We start from the raw sequence: 16,100 nt of genomic DNA, 5'->3' as shown, positions 1-16,100 counted from the left end.
ATATCTCTGTGTAGGCCTGGATCAGAAGTCCTAGCCCAGTGGGACAGCCCAGGGAGCTGTATAGGTGTTTATGTTAACTGTATATCTCTGTGTAGGCCTGGATCAGAAGTCCTAGCCCAGTGGGACAGCCCAGGGAGCTGTATAGGTGTTTATGTTAACTGTATATCTCTGTGTAGGCCTGGATCAGAAGTCCTAGCCCAGTGGGACAGCCCAGGGAGCTCTATAGGTGTTGATGTTAACTGTATATCTCTGTGTAGGCCTGGATCAGAAGTCCTAGCCCAGTGGGACAGCCCAGGGAGCTTTATAGGTGTTGATGTTAACTGTATATCTCTGTGTAGGCCTGGATCAGAAGTCCTAGCCCAGTGGGACAGCCCAGGGAGCTGTATAGGTCTTGATGTTAACTGTATATCTCTGTGTAGGCCTGGATCAGAAGTCCTAGCCCAGTGGGACAGCCCAGGGAGCTTTATAGGTGTTGATGTTAACTGTATATCTCTGTGTAGGCCTGGATCAGAAGTCCTAGCCCAGTGGGACAGCCCATGGAGCTGTATAGGTGTTGATGTTAACTGTATATCTCTGTGTAGGCCTGGATCAGAAGTCCTAGCCCAGTGGGACAGCCCCATGCAGGTGAAGTTGTCCGTTTGGAGACCTGGTCTCAACACTCTTCTCGTAGAGCTCATTCCCTGGGCCCTGTTAACCAACCACTCTACGTGGGACCTCTGGCTGTTTGAAGGGGAGACCATCGTCCTGCAGATACCCGCCGGAAAGACCCTCGTTCCTCCTAACTTCAAGGTGAGAGAGGAGAGACCCTTTGATTTATATAGCCTGGTTTTTGACTGTATCGCCGACCAAGATGGCTGCCGTTATCGACACCTTCTAGAGCTATGCAGGTCGTGTATCAGGTCTTATATCAGCCACTCTTTGTGTATTATACAGTCAGCGGCCAGTTTATTAGGTACATCCATCTAGTACCGGGTCAGACCACACTTTGCCTCCAGAACAGCCTGAATTCTTTGGGGTTTTTTGGTATTTTATTAGGATCCCCATTAGCTGTTGCAAAAGCAGCCGACCTCTCTTCACAGGACTGTTGCTGACTGGATGTTTTTCTATTCTCGGTAAAACCCCCAGACACTGTCTGGAGGAGCGAACCATTGTCGTGAACAGGGTGGTGTACCTAATAAACTGGCCACACACACACACACACACACACACACACACACACACACACACACACACACACACACACACACACACACACACACGGCAGAGGAGCCCCCATCACTAGGTACTAAGGCAGTCTGTCTGTAGGGGACGAACCTCAAACCCCATCACTAGGTACTAAGGCAGTCAGTCTGTAGGGGTTCAGACCTCAAACCCCATCACTAGCTACTAAGGCAGTCTGTCTGTAGGGGTCCGAACCTCAAACCCCATCACCAGGTACTAAGGCAGTCAGTCTGTAGGGGTTCAGACCTCAAACCCCATCACTAGGTACTAAGTCAGTCTGTCTGTAGGGGTTCAGACCTCAAACCCCATCACTAGGTACTAAGGCAGTCTGTCTGTAGGGGTTCGGACCTCAAACCCCATCACTAGGTACTAAGGCAGTCTGTCAGTCTGTAGGGGTTCAGACCTCAAACCCCATCACTAGGTACTAAGGCAGTCTGTCAGTCTGTAGGGGTTCAGACCTCAAACCCCATCACTAGGTACTAAGGCAGTCTGTCTGTAGGGGTTCAGACCTCAAACCCCATCACTAGGTACTAAGGCTGTCAGTCTGTAGGGGTTCAGACCTCAAACCCCATCACTAGGTACTAAGGCAGTCTGTCTGTAGGGGTTCAGACCTCAAACCCCATCACTAGGTACTAAGGCAGTCTGTCTGTCTGTAGGGTTTCGGACCTCAAACCCCATCACTAGGTACTAAGGCAGTCTGTCTGTAGGGGTTCAGACCTCAAACCCCATCACTAGGTACTAAGGCAGTCAGTCTGTAGGGGTTCGGACCTCAAACCACATCACTAGGTACTAAGGCAGTCAGTCTGTAGGGGTTCAGACCTCAAACCCCATCACTAGGTACTAAGGCAGTCAGTCTGTAGGGGTTCAGACCTCAAACCCCATCACTAGGTACTAAGGCTGTCAGTCTGTAGGGGTTCAGACCTCAAACCCCATCACTAGGTACTAAGGCAGTCTGTCTGTAGGGGTTCAGACCTCAAACCCCATCACTAGGTACTAAGGCTGTCAGTCTGTAGGGGTTCAGACCTCAAACCCCATCACTAGGTACTAAGGCAGTCTGTCTGTAGGGGTTCAGACCTCAAACCCCATCACTAGGTACTAAGGCAGTCTGTCTGTCTGTAGGGTTTCGGACCTCAAACCCCATCACTAGGTACTAAGGCAGTCTGTCTGTAGGGGTTCAGACCTCAAACCCCATCACTAGGTACTAAGGCAGTCTGTCTGTAGGGGTTCAGACCTCAAACCCCATCACTAGGTACTAAGGCAGTCAGTCTGTAGGGGTTCAGACCTCAAACCCCATCACTAGGTACTAAGGCAGGCAGTCAGTCTGTAGGGGTTCAGACCTCAAACCCCATCACTAGGCAGTCTGTCTGGTATCAGAGGATAAAGGCTGATAGCTGCAGGAAACTAGCTTAAAGCCCTACATGTGTAATAGTCTGTGAAACAGAACCAAATAAAGCATTGTTTCCATAGCACCCGCGATTTATGAGGTAACGGCCGACTCAGAGAGCTGGGCTTTGTGTGTGTCCATGTATTCATCATAATCACTGATTGATTTAAACCTAGTCTCTCTGTCTCTCTCTCTCTATCTCTCTCTGTCTCTCTCTCTGTCTCTCTATCTGTCTCTCTCTCTCTCTCTGTCTCTCTCTCTCTCTCTCTGTCTCTCTCTCTCTCCTGTCTCTCTCTCTCTCTCTCTCTCTCTCTCTCTGTCTCTCTGTCTCTCTCTCTCTCTCTCTCTCTCTCTCTCTCTCTCTCTCTCTCTCTCTCTCTGTCTCTCTGTCTCTCTCTCTATCTCTCTCTGTCTCTCTGTCTGTCTCTCTCTGTCTCTCTCTCCCTCTCCCCCTCTCTGTCTCTCTCTCACTCTCCCCCTTTCTGTCTCGTCTCTCTTTCTCTACCTCTCTCTCTCTCTCTCTGTTTTCTCTCTCTCTCTCTCTCTCTCTGTCTCTCTGTCTCTCGTCTCTCTCTCTCTATCTCTCTCTGTCTCTCTGTCTCTTCTTTTCTCCTCTCTCTCTCCCTCCCTCTTTCTCTCTATCTTCATCCCTCCCTCTCTCTCTCTTTGTCTCTCCCTCTCTCTTTGTCCCTTCCTCCCTGTCTGTTTGTCCCTCTCTCCGTCCCTCCCTCTCTCTAGGAGGCGTTTCAGCTGGGCATCTACTGGTCCAACACTAACACGGTCCATAAGTCTACAGCCCTGAAGCTGGTCCATGACCTGACGTCTCCGCTGGAAGGAAGGTGTCAGTCCCGAGGTCCTCACCCTGGACGAGGAGGGCTATGTGGAGGCAGAGATCCCCCCTGGGGAGGAGTCCTGGAAGACAGAAGGTTAGGGACTATCCGTACTCACATCCTCCCCAAGCCACTTTTTCTCTACGTGAGACATGTGAGTCATTTAGCTGATGCTTTTGTCCAGAGACACTGACAATGAGTTGATTCAACAAGGTAGGAACATGTCAGACAACCACATATCACTGTCCTGTCTATAAAGTGTCAATGAGACTAACTAACACATAGAAATACAGTATCAGATAGACATGAGTGAATGGAAGCAATGTTAGGCATTAACTCTGTCTCTGTCTCTCTCTGTCTTTGTCTCTCTCTCTCTGTCTCTGCCTCTGTCTCTCTCTGTCTCTCTGTCTCTCTCTCTCTGTCTCTCTTGTCTCTCTCTCTCTGTCTCTCTCTCTCTCTCTCTCTGTCTCTCTCTCTCTCTGTCTCTCTCTCTCTCTGTCTCTCTCTCTCTGTCTCTCTCTCTCTCTCTGTCTCTCTCTTCTCTGTCTCTCTATCTCTCTGTCTCTCTCTCTCTCTGTCTCTCTCTGCTCTCTCTGTCTCTGTCTCTCTGTCTCTCTCTGTCTTTCGTCTCTCTCGTCTCTCTCTGTCTCTGTCTCTCTGTCTCTGTCTCTCTGTCTCTCTCTCTGCTCTCTCTGTCTCTCTGTCTCTCTCTCTCTGTCTCTCTCTCTCTCTGCCTCTCTCTGTCTCTGTGTCTCTGTGTCTGTGTCTGTGTCCCCTCCCTATAGGTTTGTCAGTTCTGCGTGTCGTCAGTGGTTAGACACGGCATCCAGATCATCCAGATAGAAGACAGGACCATCCTGGTTAACAACACCCCCTACTTCCTGTCATATAGAGCCCTACTGTCTGACCAGGCCCTGGGGACCACAGACCAGGTAACACCCCCTACTTCCTGTCCTCTAGACCTCTACTGTCTGACTGGGAACCATTCTCATCGATGGGGCTGCAGTGGAGCAGGTTGAGAGCTTCAAGTTCCTCGGTGTCCACATCACCAACAAACTATCATGGTCCAAACACACCAAGACAGTCGTGAAGAGGGCGCGACAAAGCCTATTCCCCCTCAGGAAACTAAAAAGATTTGGCATGGGTCCTCAGATCCTCAAAAGGTTCTACAGCTGCACCATCGAGAGCATCCTGACTGGTTGCATCACCGCCTGGTACGGCAACTGCTCAACCTCCGACCGTAAGGCACTACAGAGGATAGTGTGTACGACCCAGGACACCACTGGGGCTAAGCTGCCTGCCATCCAGGTCATCTATACCAGGCGGTGTCAGACCCTTAAAATTGTCAAAGCCACCCTAGTCATAGACTGTTCTCTCTAGTGCCGCATGGCAGGCGGTACCGGAGCGCCAAGTCTAGGTCCGTAAGACTCCTGAACAGCCAATCAAATGGCCACCTGGACTATTTACATTGCAGCTACTCGCCGTTTATTATCGATGCATTTCACCCCATTACCTCATACCCCTACCTACATGTACATATTACCTCCACTACCTCATACCCCTACCTACATGTACATATTACCTCCACTACCTCATACCCCTACCTACATGTACATATTACCTCCACTACCTCATACCCCTGCTCATTGACTCTGTACCGGTACCCCCTGTATATAGCCTTCACATTGACTCTGTACCGGTACCCCCTGTATATAGCCTCCACATTGACTCTGTACCGTAACACCCTGTATATAGCCTCCACATTGACTCTGTACCGGTACCCCCCTGTATATAGCCTCCACATTGACTCTGTACCGGTACCCCCTGTATATAGCCTCCACATTGACTCTGTACCGGTACCCCCTGTATATAGCCTCCACATTGACTCTGTACCGGTACCCCCTGTATATAGCCTCCACATTGACTCTGTACCGTAACACCCTGTATATAGCCTCCACATTGACTCTGTACCGGTACCCCCTGTATATAGCCTCCACATTGACTCTGTACCGGTACCCCCTGTATATAGCCTCCACATTGACTCTGTACCGGTACCCCCTGTATATAGCCTCCACATTGACTCTGTACCGGTACCCCCTGTATATAGCCTCCACATAGACTCTGTACCGGTACCCCCTGTATATAGCCTCCACATTGACTCTGTACCGGTACCCCCTGTATATAGCCTCCACATTGACTCTGTAACGTAACACCCTGTATATAGTCTCCACATTGACTCTGTACCGGTACCCCCTGTATATAGTCTCCACACTGACTCTGTACCGTAACACCCTGTATATAGTCTCCACATTTACTCTGTACCGGTACCCCCTGTATATAGCCTCCACATTGACTCTGTACCGTAACACCCTGTATATAGTCTCCACATTTACTCTGTACTGGTACCCCCTGTATATAGCCTCCACACTGACTCTGTACCGTAACACCCTGTATATAGTCTCCACATTGACTCTGTACCGGTACCCCCTGTATATAGTCTCCACATTGACTCTGTACCGGTACCCCCTGTATATAGCCTCCACATTGACTCTGTACCGTAACACCCTGTATATAGCCTCCACATTGACTCTGTACCGTAACACCCTGTATATAGCCTCCACATTGACTCTGTACCGTAACACCCTGTATATAGCCTCCACATTGACTCTGTACCGGTACCCCCTGTATATAGCCTCCACATTGACTCTGTACCGGTACCCCCTGTATATAGCCTCCACATTGACTCTGTACCGGTACCCCCTGTATATAGCCTCCACATTGACTCTGTACCGTAACACCCTGTATATAGCCTCCACATTGACTCTGTACCGTAACACCCTGTATATAGCCTCCACATTGACTCTGTACCGGTACCCCGTTTATAGCCTCCACATTGACTCTGTACCGGTACCCCCTGTATATAGCCTCCACATTGACTCTGTACCGGTACCCCCTGTATATAGCCTCCACATTGACTCTGTACTGGTACCCCCCTGTATATAGCCTCCACATTGACTCTGTACCGGTACCCCCCTGTATATAGCCTCCACATTGACTCTGTACCGGTACCCCCTGTATATAGCCTCCACATTGACTCTGTACCGGTTCCCCCTGTATATAGCCTCCACATTGACTCTGTACCGGTACCCCCTGTATATAGCCTCCACATTGACTCTGTACCGGTACCCCCTGTATATAGCCTCCACATTGACTCTGTACCGTAACACCCTGTATATAGCCTCCACATTGACTCTGTACCGGTACCCCCTGTATATAGCCTCCACATTGACTCTGTACCGGTACCCCCCTGTATATAGTCTCCACATTGACTCTGTACCGGTACCCCCCTGTATATAGCCTCCACATTGACTCTGTACCGGTACCCCCTGTATATAGCCTCCACATTGACTCTGTACCGGTACCCCCTGTATATAGCCTCCACATTGACTCTGTACCGTAATACCCTGTATATAGCCTCCACATTGACTCTGTAGCGGTACCCCCTGTATATAGCCTCCACATTGACTCTGTACCGGTACCCCCTGTATATAGCCTCCACATTGACTCTGTACCGGTACCCCCTGTATATAGCCTCCACATTGACTCTGTACCGGTACCCCCTGTATATAGCCTCCACATTGACTCTGTACCGTAACACCCTGTATATAGCCTCCACATTGACTCTGTACCGTAACACCCTGTATATAGCCTCCACATTGACTCTGTACCGTTACACCCTGTATATAGCCTCCACATTGACTCTGTACCGGTACCCCCTGTATATAGCCTCCACATTGACTCTGTACCGTAACACCCTGTATATAGCCTCATAATTTTTTTCGGGTACATTTTTAAAATATGTTTTTTACTTTAGTTTATTTAGTAAATATTTTCTTAACCAACGATTCAGTTTTAAGAAGATTAGAGTTAAGGGCTTGTCAGTCAGCATTTCACTGTAAGGTCTACCTACATCTGTTGTATTGGGCACCATTTGACTAATACAATTTGATTTGACACACCACACACACACACACACACACACACACACACACACACACACACACACACACACACACACTCTTTCTAGTGTGGTGTAGAATCACCCAGCCTCCAGGGCAGTGGTTCTCAATCCTGGTTCTGGCGACCCCAAGGGCTGGCGACCCCGAGGGCTGGCGACCCCGAGGGCTGGCGACCCCGAGGGCTGGCGACCCCGAGGGCTGGCGACCCCGAGGGCTGGCGACCCCGAGGGCTGGCGACCCCGAGGGCTGGCAACCCCGAGGGCTGGCGATGTAGGTTTTTGCTCCAGCCCTACACAGCTGGTTTACATGATCAACTCATCATTAATCAGCTGCGAAGGCAAAAACCCAAAATGTGCCGCCGTTCTGGGGTTGAGATACACTGCTCTGTGGAGAACAGAGGCTTGTTTCCCATCAGTTCATGTTCCCCCCCACACACACACACACACACACACACACACCATATCGTGTTTCTCCCCCTGCTCCCCACTCTGCCAGTCTCACCATGTGGTCGTTGGCACTCCACAGCCCAGACACATCAGACAAACCCCATGAATTGGATGCAGGTTTGTGCTTTCATCTCAGGACGCGTCCCCTCGTCCCCGCGGTGATGTCATTTAACGAGCCTTCAGATCCTCCGGAGAGGACGATGGCGTGAGGTTACCAGTTGCCACTGCCGGTTAGACGAAGAACCTTAACGGCAGGATTGTGACGGCTTTTAAAACGCAGACCACAAAACAACGGCAGGCTTTTGTAGTTGGCTGTTCATCATGCTGCCTAACCGGGTCCGTACCAAACTGCTCACTGTTCTCAGCATGGGGATCCCTGCTACCAGTTTAGACATCTCTGGGGAGAACGACAAGTTCTCTCTGGGGAGAACGACAAGTTCTCTCTGGGGAGAACGACAAGTTCTCTCTGGGAGGAACGGCAAGTTCTCTCTGGGGAGGAACGGCAAGTTCTCTCTGGGGAGGAACGACAAGTTCTCTCTGGGGAGGAACGGCAAGTTCTCTCTGGGGAGGAACGGCAAGTTCTCTCTGGGGAGGAACGGCAAGTTCTCTCTGGGGAGGAACGGCAAGTTCTCTCTGGGGAGGAACGGCAAGTTCTCTCTGGGGAGGAACGACAAGTTCTCTCTGGGGAGGAACGACAAGTTCTCTCTGGGGAGGAACGACAAGTTCTCTCTGGGGAGAACGACAAGTTCTCTCTGGGAGGAACGACAAGTTCTCTCTGGGAGGAACGACAAGTTCTCTCTGGGAGGAAAGACAAGTTCTCTCTGGGGAGAACGACAAGTTCTCTCTGGGGAGGAACGGCAAGTTCTCTCTGGGGAGGAAAGACAAGTTCTCTGTGGGGAGAACGGCAAGTTCTCTCTGGGGAGGAAAGACAAGTTCTCTGTGGGGAGAACGGCAAGTTCTCTCTGGGGAGGAAAGACAAGTTCTCTCTGGGGAGGAACGACAAGGTCGCGTTACACTCCGCTGTCCTACCGAGCAAAAAGAGCGTTAACTAGTCATAGTGTGGACACCTTTCACAGTAACTTTATCCAGTTACTGGCTAACATGACCCTCCATTTTCTCCTGAACACAATACAATCGAGGCAGGATACTTGTCCACGTGATTAAGAATGTATTTAATGTATCAGAAAAATGACATGAACTCATTTTCAACCCAAATTAGCACTTACTGAGTTTGTTTTTGCCGCTTGGCTAGGTGCAGTTCCAGAGTGTGAAATAACTAGCAGTCTCCTGTCTTCTCTAGGCCTGTCCTCTCCCAGACACAGCAGTGTTCAGCCTGGCTCCAGCAGGACAGAAGTCACCTTTCAGACCTGTCTCTGTGGCCTGCTGGGACCTGCTAAGAAAGGACGGGGAGATCCCTCAGTTCCCTCTACCAACCAGACACATGATGTTCAGCTGCCTGCCCACCACAGACCCTGGACCTGTAGCCGGGTCTGAGTCCTGGAGCCTCCCGGCACCCATCAGACCTGACTTCCCCAGGCAGAGTGTGGCCGTCCCCGGGGAGATCTGCAGCAGCAGTGGTCTGAGCACCAGGTGGGTGAAACAGAGCAGAACAGAGAGACTACAGGACAGAGAGACTACAGGACAGAGAGACTACAGGACAGAGAGATTACAGGGTCTATAGTCTATCTGTACTCTCTGGACTGTAATCTCTCCTACTGTAGTCTACTGCAGAGAGACTCTGTACAGTAGTCTACTGTACAGAATCTCTCTGTCCTGTAGTCTCTCTGTTCTCTCTGTCCTGTAGTCTCTCTGTCCTGTAGTCTCTCTGTCCTGTAGTCTCTCTGTCCTGTAGTCTCTCTGTCCTGTAGTCTCTCTGTCCTGTAGTCTCTCTGTTCTGTAGTCTCTCTCCTGTAGTCTCTCTGTAATCTCTCTGTCCTGTAGTCTCTCTGTCCTGTAGTCTCTCTGTTCTGTAGTCTCTCTGTCCTGTAGTCTCTCTGTCCTGTAGTCTCTCTGTCCTGTAGTCTCTCTGTTCTGTAGTCTCTCTCCTGTAGTCTCTCTGTAATCTCTCTGTCCTGTAGTCTCTCTGTCCTGTAGTCTCTCTGTTCTGTGGTCTCTCTGTCCTGTAGTCTCTCTGTCCTGTAGTCTCTCTGTTCTGTGGTCTCTCTGTCCTGTAGTCTCTCTGTCCTGTAGTCTCTCTGTAGTCTCTCTGTCCTGTAGTCTCTCTGTCCTGTAGTCTCTCTGTCCTGTAGTCTCTCTGTCCTGTAGTCTCTCTGTCCTGTAGTCTCTCTGTCCTGTAGTCTCTCTGTCCTGTAGTCTCTCTGTCCTGTAGTCTCTCTGTCCTGTGGTCTCTCTGTCCTGTAGTCTCTCTGTCCTGTAGTCTCTCTGTTCTGTCAGGACAGAGAGAACAGACCCTGGCTAGGGGACATAAAGCACAGAGCCTTTAGTGGTCATGCCCTGTTAAACACTGGCACTGGAGCCATAAGGGATGCCCTCATCATTTCCACTGTCTCTACGACCTCTCTCTGTTCTCTCTCTCTCTGTCTGTTTCTCTCTCCCTCCCTCTCTCTCTCTCTCCCTCTCTCTGTCTGTTTCTCTCTCTCTCTCTCTGTCTGTTTCTCTCTCTCTCTCTCTCTGTCTGTTTCTCTCTCTCTCTCTCTCTCTGTCTGTTTCTCTCTCTCTCTTCCTCTCTCTGTCTCTCCCTCTCTCTGTTCTCTCTCTCCCCCTCTGTTCTCTCTCTCTCTGTCTGTTTCTCTCTCCCTCCCTCTCTCCCTCTCTCTCTCTCTCTCTCTGTTCTCTCTCTCTCTCTCTCTCTGTCTGTTTCTCTCTCTCTCTCTCTCTCTCTGTTCTCTCTCTCTCTCTCTCTCTCTCTCTCTGTTCTCTCTCTCTCTCTCTCTCTCTCTCTCTCTCTCTCTCTCTTCCTCTCTGTCTCTCCCTCTCTCTGTTCTCTCTCTCCCTCTCCCTCCCTCTCTCTCTCTCTCTTGTCTCCGGGGGTGGCCTAAACACAGGCTCTTCTAGTCGACTGTTTGGACAGCTTTCCTCTCAAAGGAAACAGAAACTGCTTCTCCTCTTCATAATTGGGCCCAAGAGTTCAGAAGTGATTTTTACAACAGAGATACTTTCAGTCTTTTGTTCTTTCATGGCGCAGCTGTGTTTCCCTCTGTGTTTCTGTGTGTCCCTTACTCCCCAGGCCTGCCTCCAATCAGGGCCCTACCCTGCAGGCCTGCCTCCAATCAGGGCCCTACCCTGCAGGCCTGCCTCCAATCAGGGCCCTACCCTGCAGGCCTGCCTCCAATCAGCGCCCTACCCTGCAGGCCTGCCTCCAATCAGGGCCCTACCCTGCAGGCCTGCCTCCAATCAGGGCCCTACCCTGCAGGCCTGCCTCCAATCAGGGCCCTACCCTGCAGGCCTGCCTCCAATCAGGGCTCTACCCTGCAGGCCTGCCTCCAATCAGGGCCCTACTCCCCAGGCCTGCCTCCAATCAGGGCCCTACCCTGCAGGCCTGCCTCCAATCAGGGCCCTACCCTGCAGGCCTGCCTCCAATCAGGGCCCTACCCTGCAGGCCTGCCTCCAATCAGGGCCCTACCCTGCAGGCCTGCCTCCAATCAGGGCCCTACCCTGCAGGCCTGCCTCCAATCAGGGCCCTACTCCCGCAGGCCTGCCTCCAATCACGGCCCTACCCTGCAGGCCTGCCTCCAATCAGGGCCCTACCCTGCAGGCCTGCCTCCAATCAGGGCCCTACCCTGCAACCTGCCTCCAATCAGGGCCCTACCCTGCAGGCCTGCCTCCAATCAGGGCCCTACCCTGCAACCTGCCTCCAATCAGGGCCCTACCCTGCAGGCCTGCCTCCAATCAGGGCCCTACCCTGCAGGCCTGCCTCCAATCAGGGCCCTACTCCCCAGGCCTGCCTCCAATCAGGGCCCTACCCTGCAGGCCTGCCTCCAATCAGGGCCCTACCCTGCAGGCCTGCCTCCAATCAGGGCCCTACCCTGCAGGCCTGCCTCCAATCAGGGCCCTACCCTGCAGGCCTGCCTCCAATCAGGGCCCTACCCTGCAGGCCTGCCTCCAATCAGGGCCCTACCCTGCAGGCCTGCCTCCAATCAGGGCCCTACCCTGCAGGCCTGCCTCCAATCAGGGCCCTACCCTGCAGGCCTGCCTCCAATCAGGGCCCTACCCTGCAGGCCTGCCTCCAATCACGGCTCTACCCTGCAGGCCTGCCTCCAATCACGGCTCTACCCTGCAGGCCTGCCTCCAATCAGGCCCTACCCTGCAGGCCTGCCTCCAATCAGGGCCCTACCCTGCAGGCCTGCCTCCAATCAGGGCCCTACCCTGCAGGCCTGCCTCCAATCTCGGCCCTACCCTGCAGGCCTGCCTCCAATCAGGGCCCTACCCTGCAGGCCTGCCTCCAATCAGGGCCCTACCCTGCAGGCCTGCCTCCAATCAGGGCCCTACCCTGCAGGCCTGCCTCCAATCAGGGCTCTACCCTGCAGGCCTGCCTCCAATCAGGGCCCTACCCTGCAGGCCTGCCTCCAATCAGGGCCCTACCCTGCAGGGCCTGTCTCCAATCAGGGCCCTACCCTGCAGGCCTGCCTCCAATCAGGGCCCTACCCTGCTGCCTGTCTCTGGGCTCACTGAGGGACAGAGGGACCTGTGCTGCAGGGCCTGTCTCTGGGCTCACTGAGGGACAGAGGGACCTGTGCTGCAGGGCCTGTCTCTGGGCTCACTGAGGGACAGAGGGACCTGTGCTGCAGGGCCTGTCTCTGGGCTCACTGAGGGACAGAGGGACCTGTGCTGCAGGGCCTGTCTCTGGGCTCACTGAGGGACAGAGGGACCTGTGCTGCAGGGCCTGTCTCTGGGCTCACTGAGGGACAGAGGGACCTGTGCTGCAGGGCCTGTCTCTGGGCTCACTGAGGGACAGAGGGACCTGTGCTGCAGGGCCTGTCTCTGGGCTCACTGAGGGACAGAGGGACCTGTGCTGCAGGGCCTGTCTCTGGGCTCAGTGAGGGACAGAGGGACCTGTGCTGCAGGCCTGTCTCTGGGCTCGCTGAGGGACAGAGGGACCTGTGCTGCAGGGCCTGTCTCTGGGCTCACTGAGGGACAGAGGGACCTGTGCTGCAGGGCCTGTCTCTGGGCTCACTGAGGGACAGAGGGACCTGTGCTGCAGGGCCTGTCTCTGGGCTCACTGAGGGACAGAGGGACCTGTGCTGCAGGTTGTTAAATGACTCAGTGTTTTGTTGTTCCAGAGCGTTGGTGATGACGTATCATGAACACCTGGGCATCACCTACGTGACGCTGAACGAGGACCCCTGTCCTCACATGGTCATCCACAACCAGACCCCGCTCTCTATGCTGCTCAGGGAGAACGTCAAGGGTAAGATCTGACACACACACACACACACACACACACACACACACACACACACACACACACACACACACACACACACACACACACACACACACACACACACACACACACACACACACACACACACACATGATGTCAGAACTACACCTCTCCTCATATTAACCTCAGACACGTTTTTTTAAATATACATACTTTATGAATGTCTTTTTTAAATGGTCAAATAACATCGATCAACTGTTTCCCATTTGTCCCCCCCCAGAACCCCCCAGGACAGAGGTGTACTGCCGGCCCCTCCCTGCCGACTCCTCCCTCCACCATGGACTCTACCACCACTTCTCCAGCTTCCCTGACTGCAGACAGAGAGAGGCTCTACCCACCATGCTGCTGAAGATCAGTCCTAACCCAAACGTGGCCCCTGCTAACCCAAACATGGCCCCTGCTAACCCAAACGTGGCCCCTGGCTCCAGTCTGCAGCCCGGCGACCTGCGGACGTCTCCAGAGTGGAGCGACCCCATAGACATCAACTGCCCCGGCACACAGGTCAACAACTAGTACTACCCACTGATACTACCCACTGATACTACCCACTGATACTACCCACTAATACTACCCACTGATACTACCCACTGATACTACCCACTGATGCTACCCACTGATACTACCCACTAAAACTACCCACTGATACTACCCCTGATATCTGCCGTTTAGGTTGGACACGCTTGTAGACGTTTTTTGATGTGTGGGTGGTCCCGAGAATCAGACCCACTATACTGGTGTTGCAAGAGCCACACAACATTATCCCCAACACCACCCATAGACACAACATTATTTCCTACCACCACCCATAGACACAACATTATTTCCTACCACCACCCACAGACACAACATTATCCCCAACACCACCCATAGATTCAACATGATCCCCAACACCACCCATAGATTCAACATTATCTCCAACACCACCCATAGACACAACATTATCCCCTACCACCACCCACAGACACAACATTATCCCCTACCACCACCCATAGACACCACATTATCCCCAACACCACCCATAGATTCAACATTATCCCCTACCACCACCCATAGACACAACATTATCCCCAACACCACCCATAGATTCAACATTATCCCCTACCACCACCCATAGACACAACATTATCCCCTACCACCACCTATAGACTCAACATTACCCCCTACCACCACCTATAGATTCAACATTACCCCCTACCACCACCTATAGATTCAACATTATCCCCTACCACCACCTATAGATTCAACATTATCCCCTACCACCACCTATAGATTCAACATTATCCCCTACCACCACCTATAGATTCAACATTATCCCCTACCACCACCCATAGATTCAACATTATCCCCTACCACCACCTATAGATTCAACATTATCCCCTACCACCACCCATAGATTCAACATTATCCCCTACCACCACCTATAGATTCAACATTATCCCCTACCACCACCCATAGATTCAACATTATCCCCTACCACCACCTATAGATTCAACATTATCCCCTACCACCACCTATAGATTCAACATTATCCCCTACCACCACCTATAGATTCGACATTATCCCCTACCACCACCTATAGACCCAACATTATCCCCTACCACCACCCATAGATTCAACATTATCCCCTACCACCACCTATAGATTCAACATTATCCCCTACCACCACCCATAGATTCAACATTATCCCCTACCACCACCTATAGATTCAACATTATCCCCTACCACCACCCACTCATTCAACATTATCCCCTACCACCACCTATAGATTCAACATTATCCCCTACCACCACCCATAGATTCAACATTATCCCCTACCACCACCCATAGACAACACATTACCCCTACCACCACCCACAGACACAACATTATCCCCTACCACCACCCATAGACAACACATTACCCCTACCACCACCCACAGACACAACATTATCCCCTACCACCACCCATAGACAACACATTATCCCCTTCCACCACCCACAGACACAACATTATCCCCTACCACCACCCATAGATTCAACATTATCCCCTACCACCACCCATAGATTCAACATTATCCCCTACCACCACCTATAGATTTAACATTATCCCCTACCACCACCCATAGATTCAACATTATCCCCTACCACCACCCATAGACCACACATTACCCCTACCACCACCCACAGACACAACATTATCCCCTACCACCACCCATAGACAACACATTACCCCTACCACCACCCACAGACACAACATTATCCCCTACCACCACCCATAGACAACACATTATCCCCTTCCACCACCCACAGACACAACATTATCCCCTACCACCACCCATAGATTCAACATTATCCCCTACCCACCCACAGACACAACGATATTCCCTACCACCACCCACAGACCTAACATTATTCCCTTTCACCACCCATAGACACAACATTATCCCTGTACCACCCATAGACACAACATTATCCCCAACACCACCCATAGACACAACATTATCCCTGTACCACCCACAGACCCAACATTATTCCCTACCACCACCCATAGATGTGTGTAATGTGTGTGTGTTTGGGGTTGTGTCTACCAGGAGTGTGTGTAGTGTGTGTGTTTGGGGTTGTGTCTACCAGGAGTGTGTGTAGTGTGTGTGTTTGGGGTTGTGTCTACCAGGATGTTGTAGTGTGTTGTTTTGTTGTGTGTGGTGTCTGGCGGGCGGTAGGGTCAGAGAGGTCGTCTGTGTCAGGTTATAGAGGGGTGGCAGGACGACCCCCAGGCAAGGTCAAGGTTAGGGTTAGGGTTAGAGTTAGAGTTTGAAGA

At 52.0% G+C, this 16,100-nt stretch overlaps 1 protein-coding gene across 1 annotated transcript in view; it reads left to right on the top strand.

Moving 5' to 3' along the window:
* The window catches only part of LOC106593525 (vacuolar protein sorting-associated protein 13B), a gene marked incomplete at its 5' end in the record, with an annotated part of 63,854 nt that overhangs the window by 25,420 nt on the left and 22,334 nt on the right, over positions 1–16,100 (top strand). The window contains 7 exon segments of the mRNA XM_045711612.1: positions 582–789; positions 3,344–3,444; positions 3,477–3,531; positions 4,221–4,367; positions 9,201–9,490; positions 13,141–13,268; positions 13,525–13,805. Coding sequence (XP_045567568.1) covers positions 582–789; positions 3,344–3,444; positions 3,477–3,531; positions 4,221–4,367; positions 9,201–9,490; positions 13,141–13,268; positions 13,525–13,805 — 1,210 coding nt within the window.

This window comes from Salmo salar, unplaced genomic scaffold (genome assembly GCF_905237065.1).
Source record: "Salmo salar unplaced genomic scaffold, Ssal_v3.1, whole genome shotgun sequence".
In the NCBI taxonomy this organism is placed as follows: Eukaryota; Metazoa; Chordata; class Actinopteri; order Salmoniformes; family Salmonidae; genus Salmo; species Salmo salar.
The sequence above is the reverse complement of the archived record's forward strand: the minus strand, read 5'-3'. Positions and strand labels throughout refer to the sequence as shown.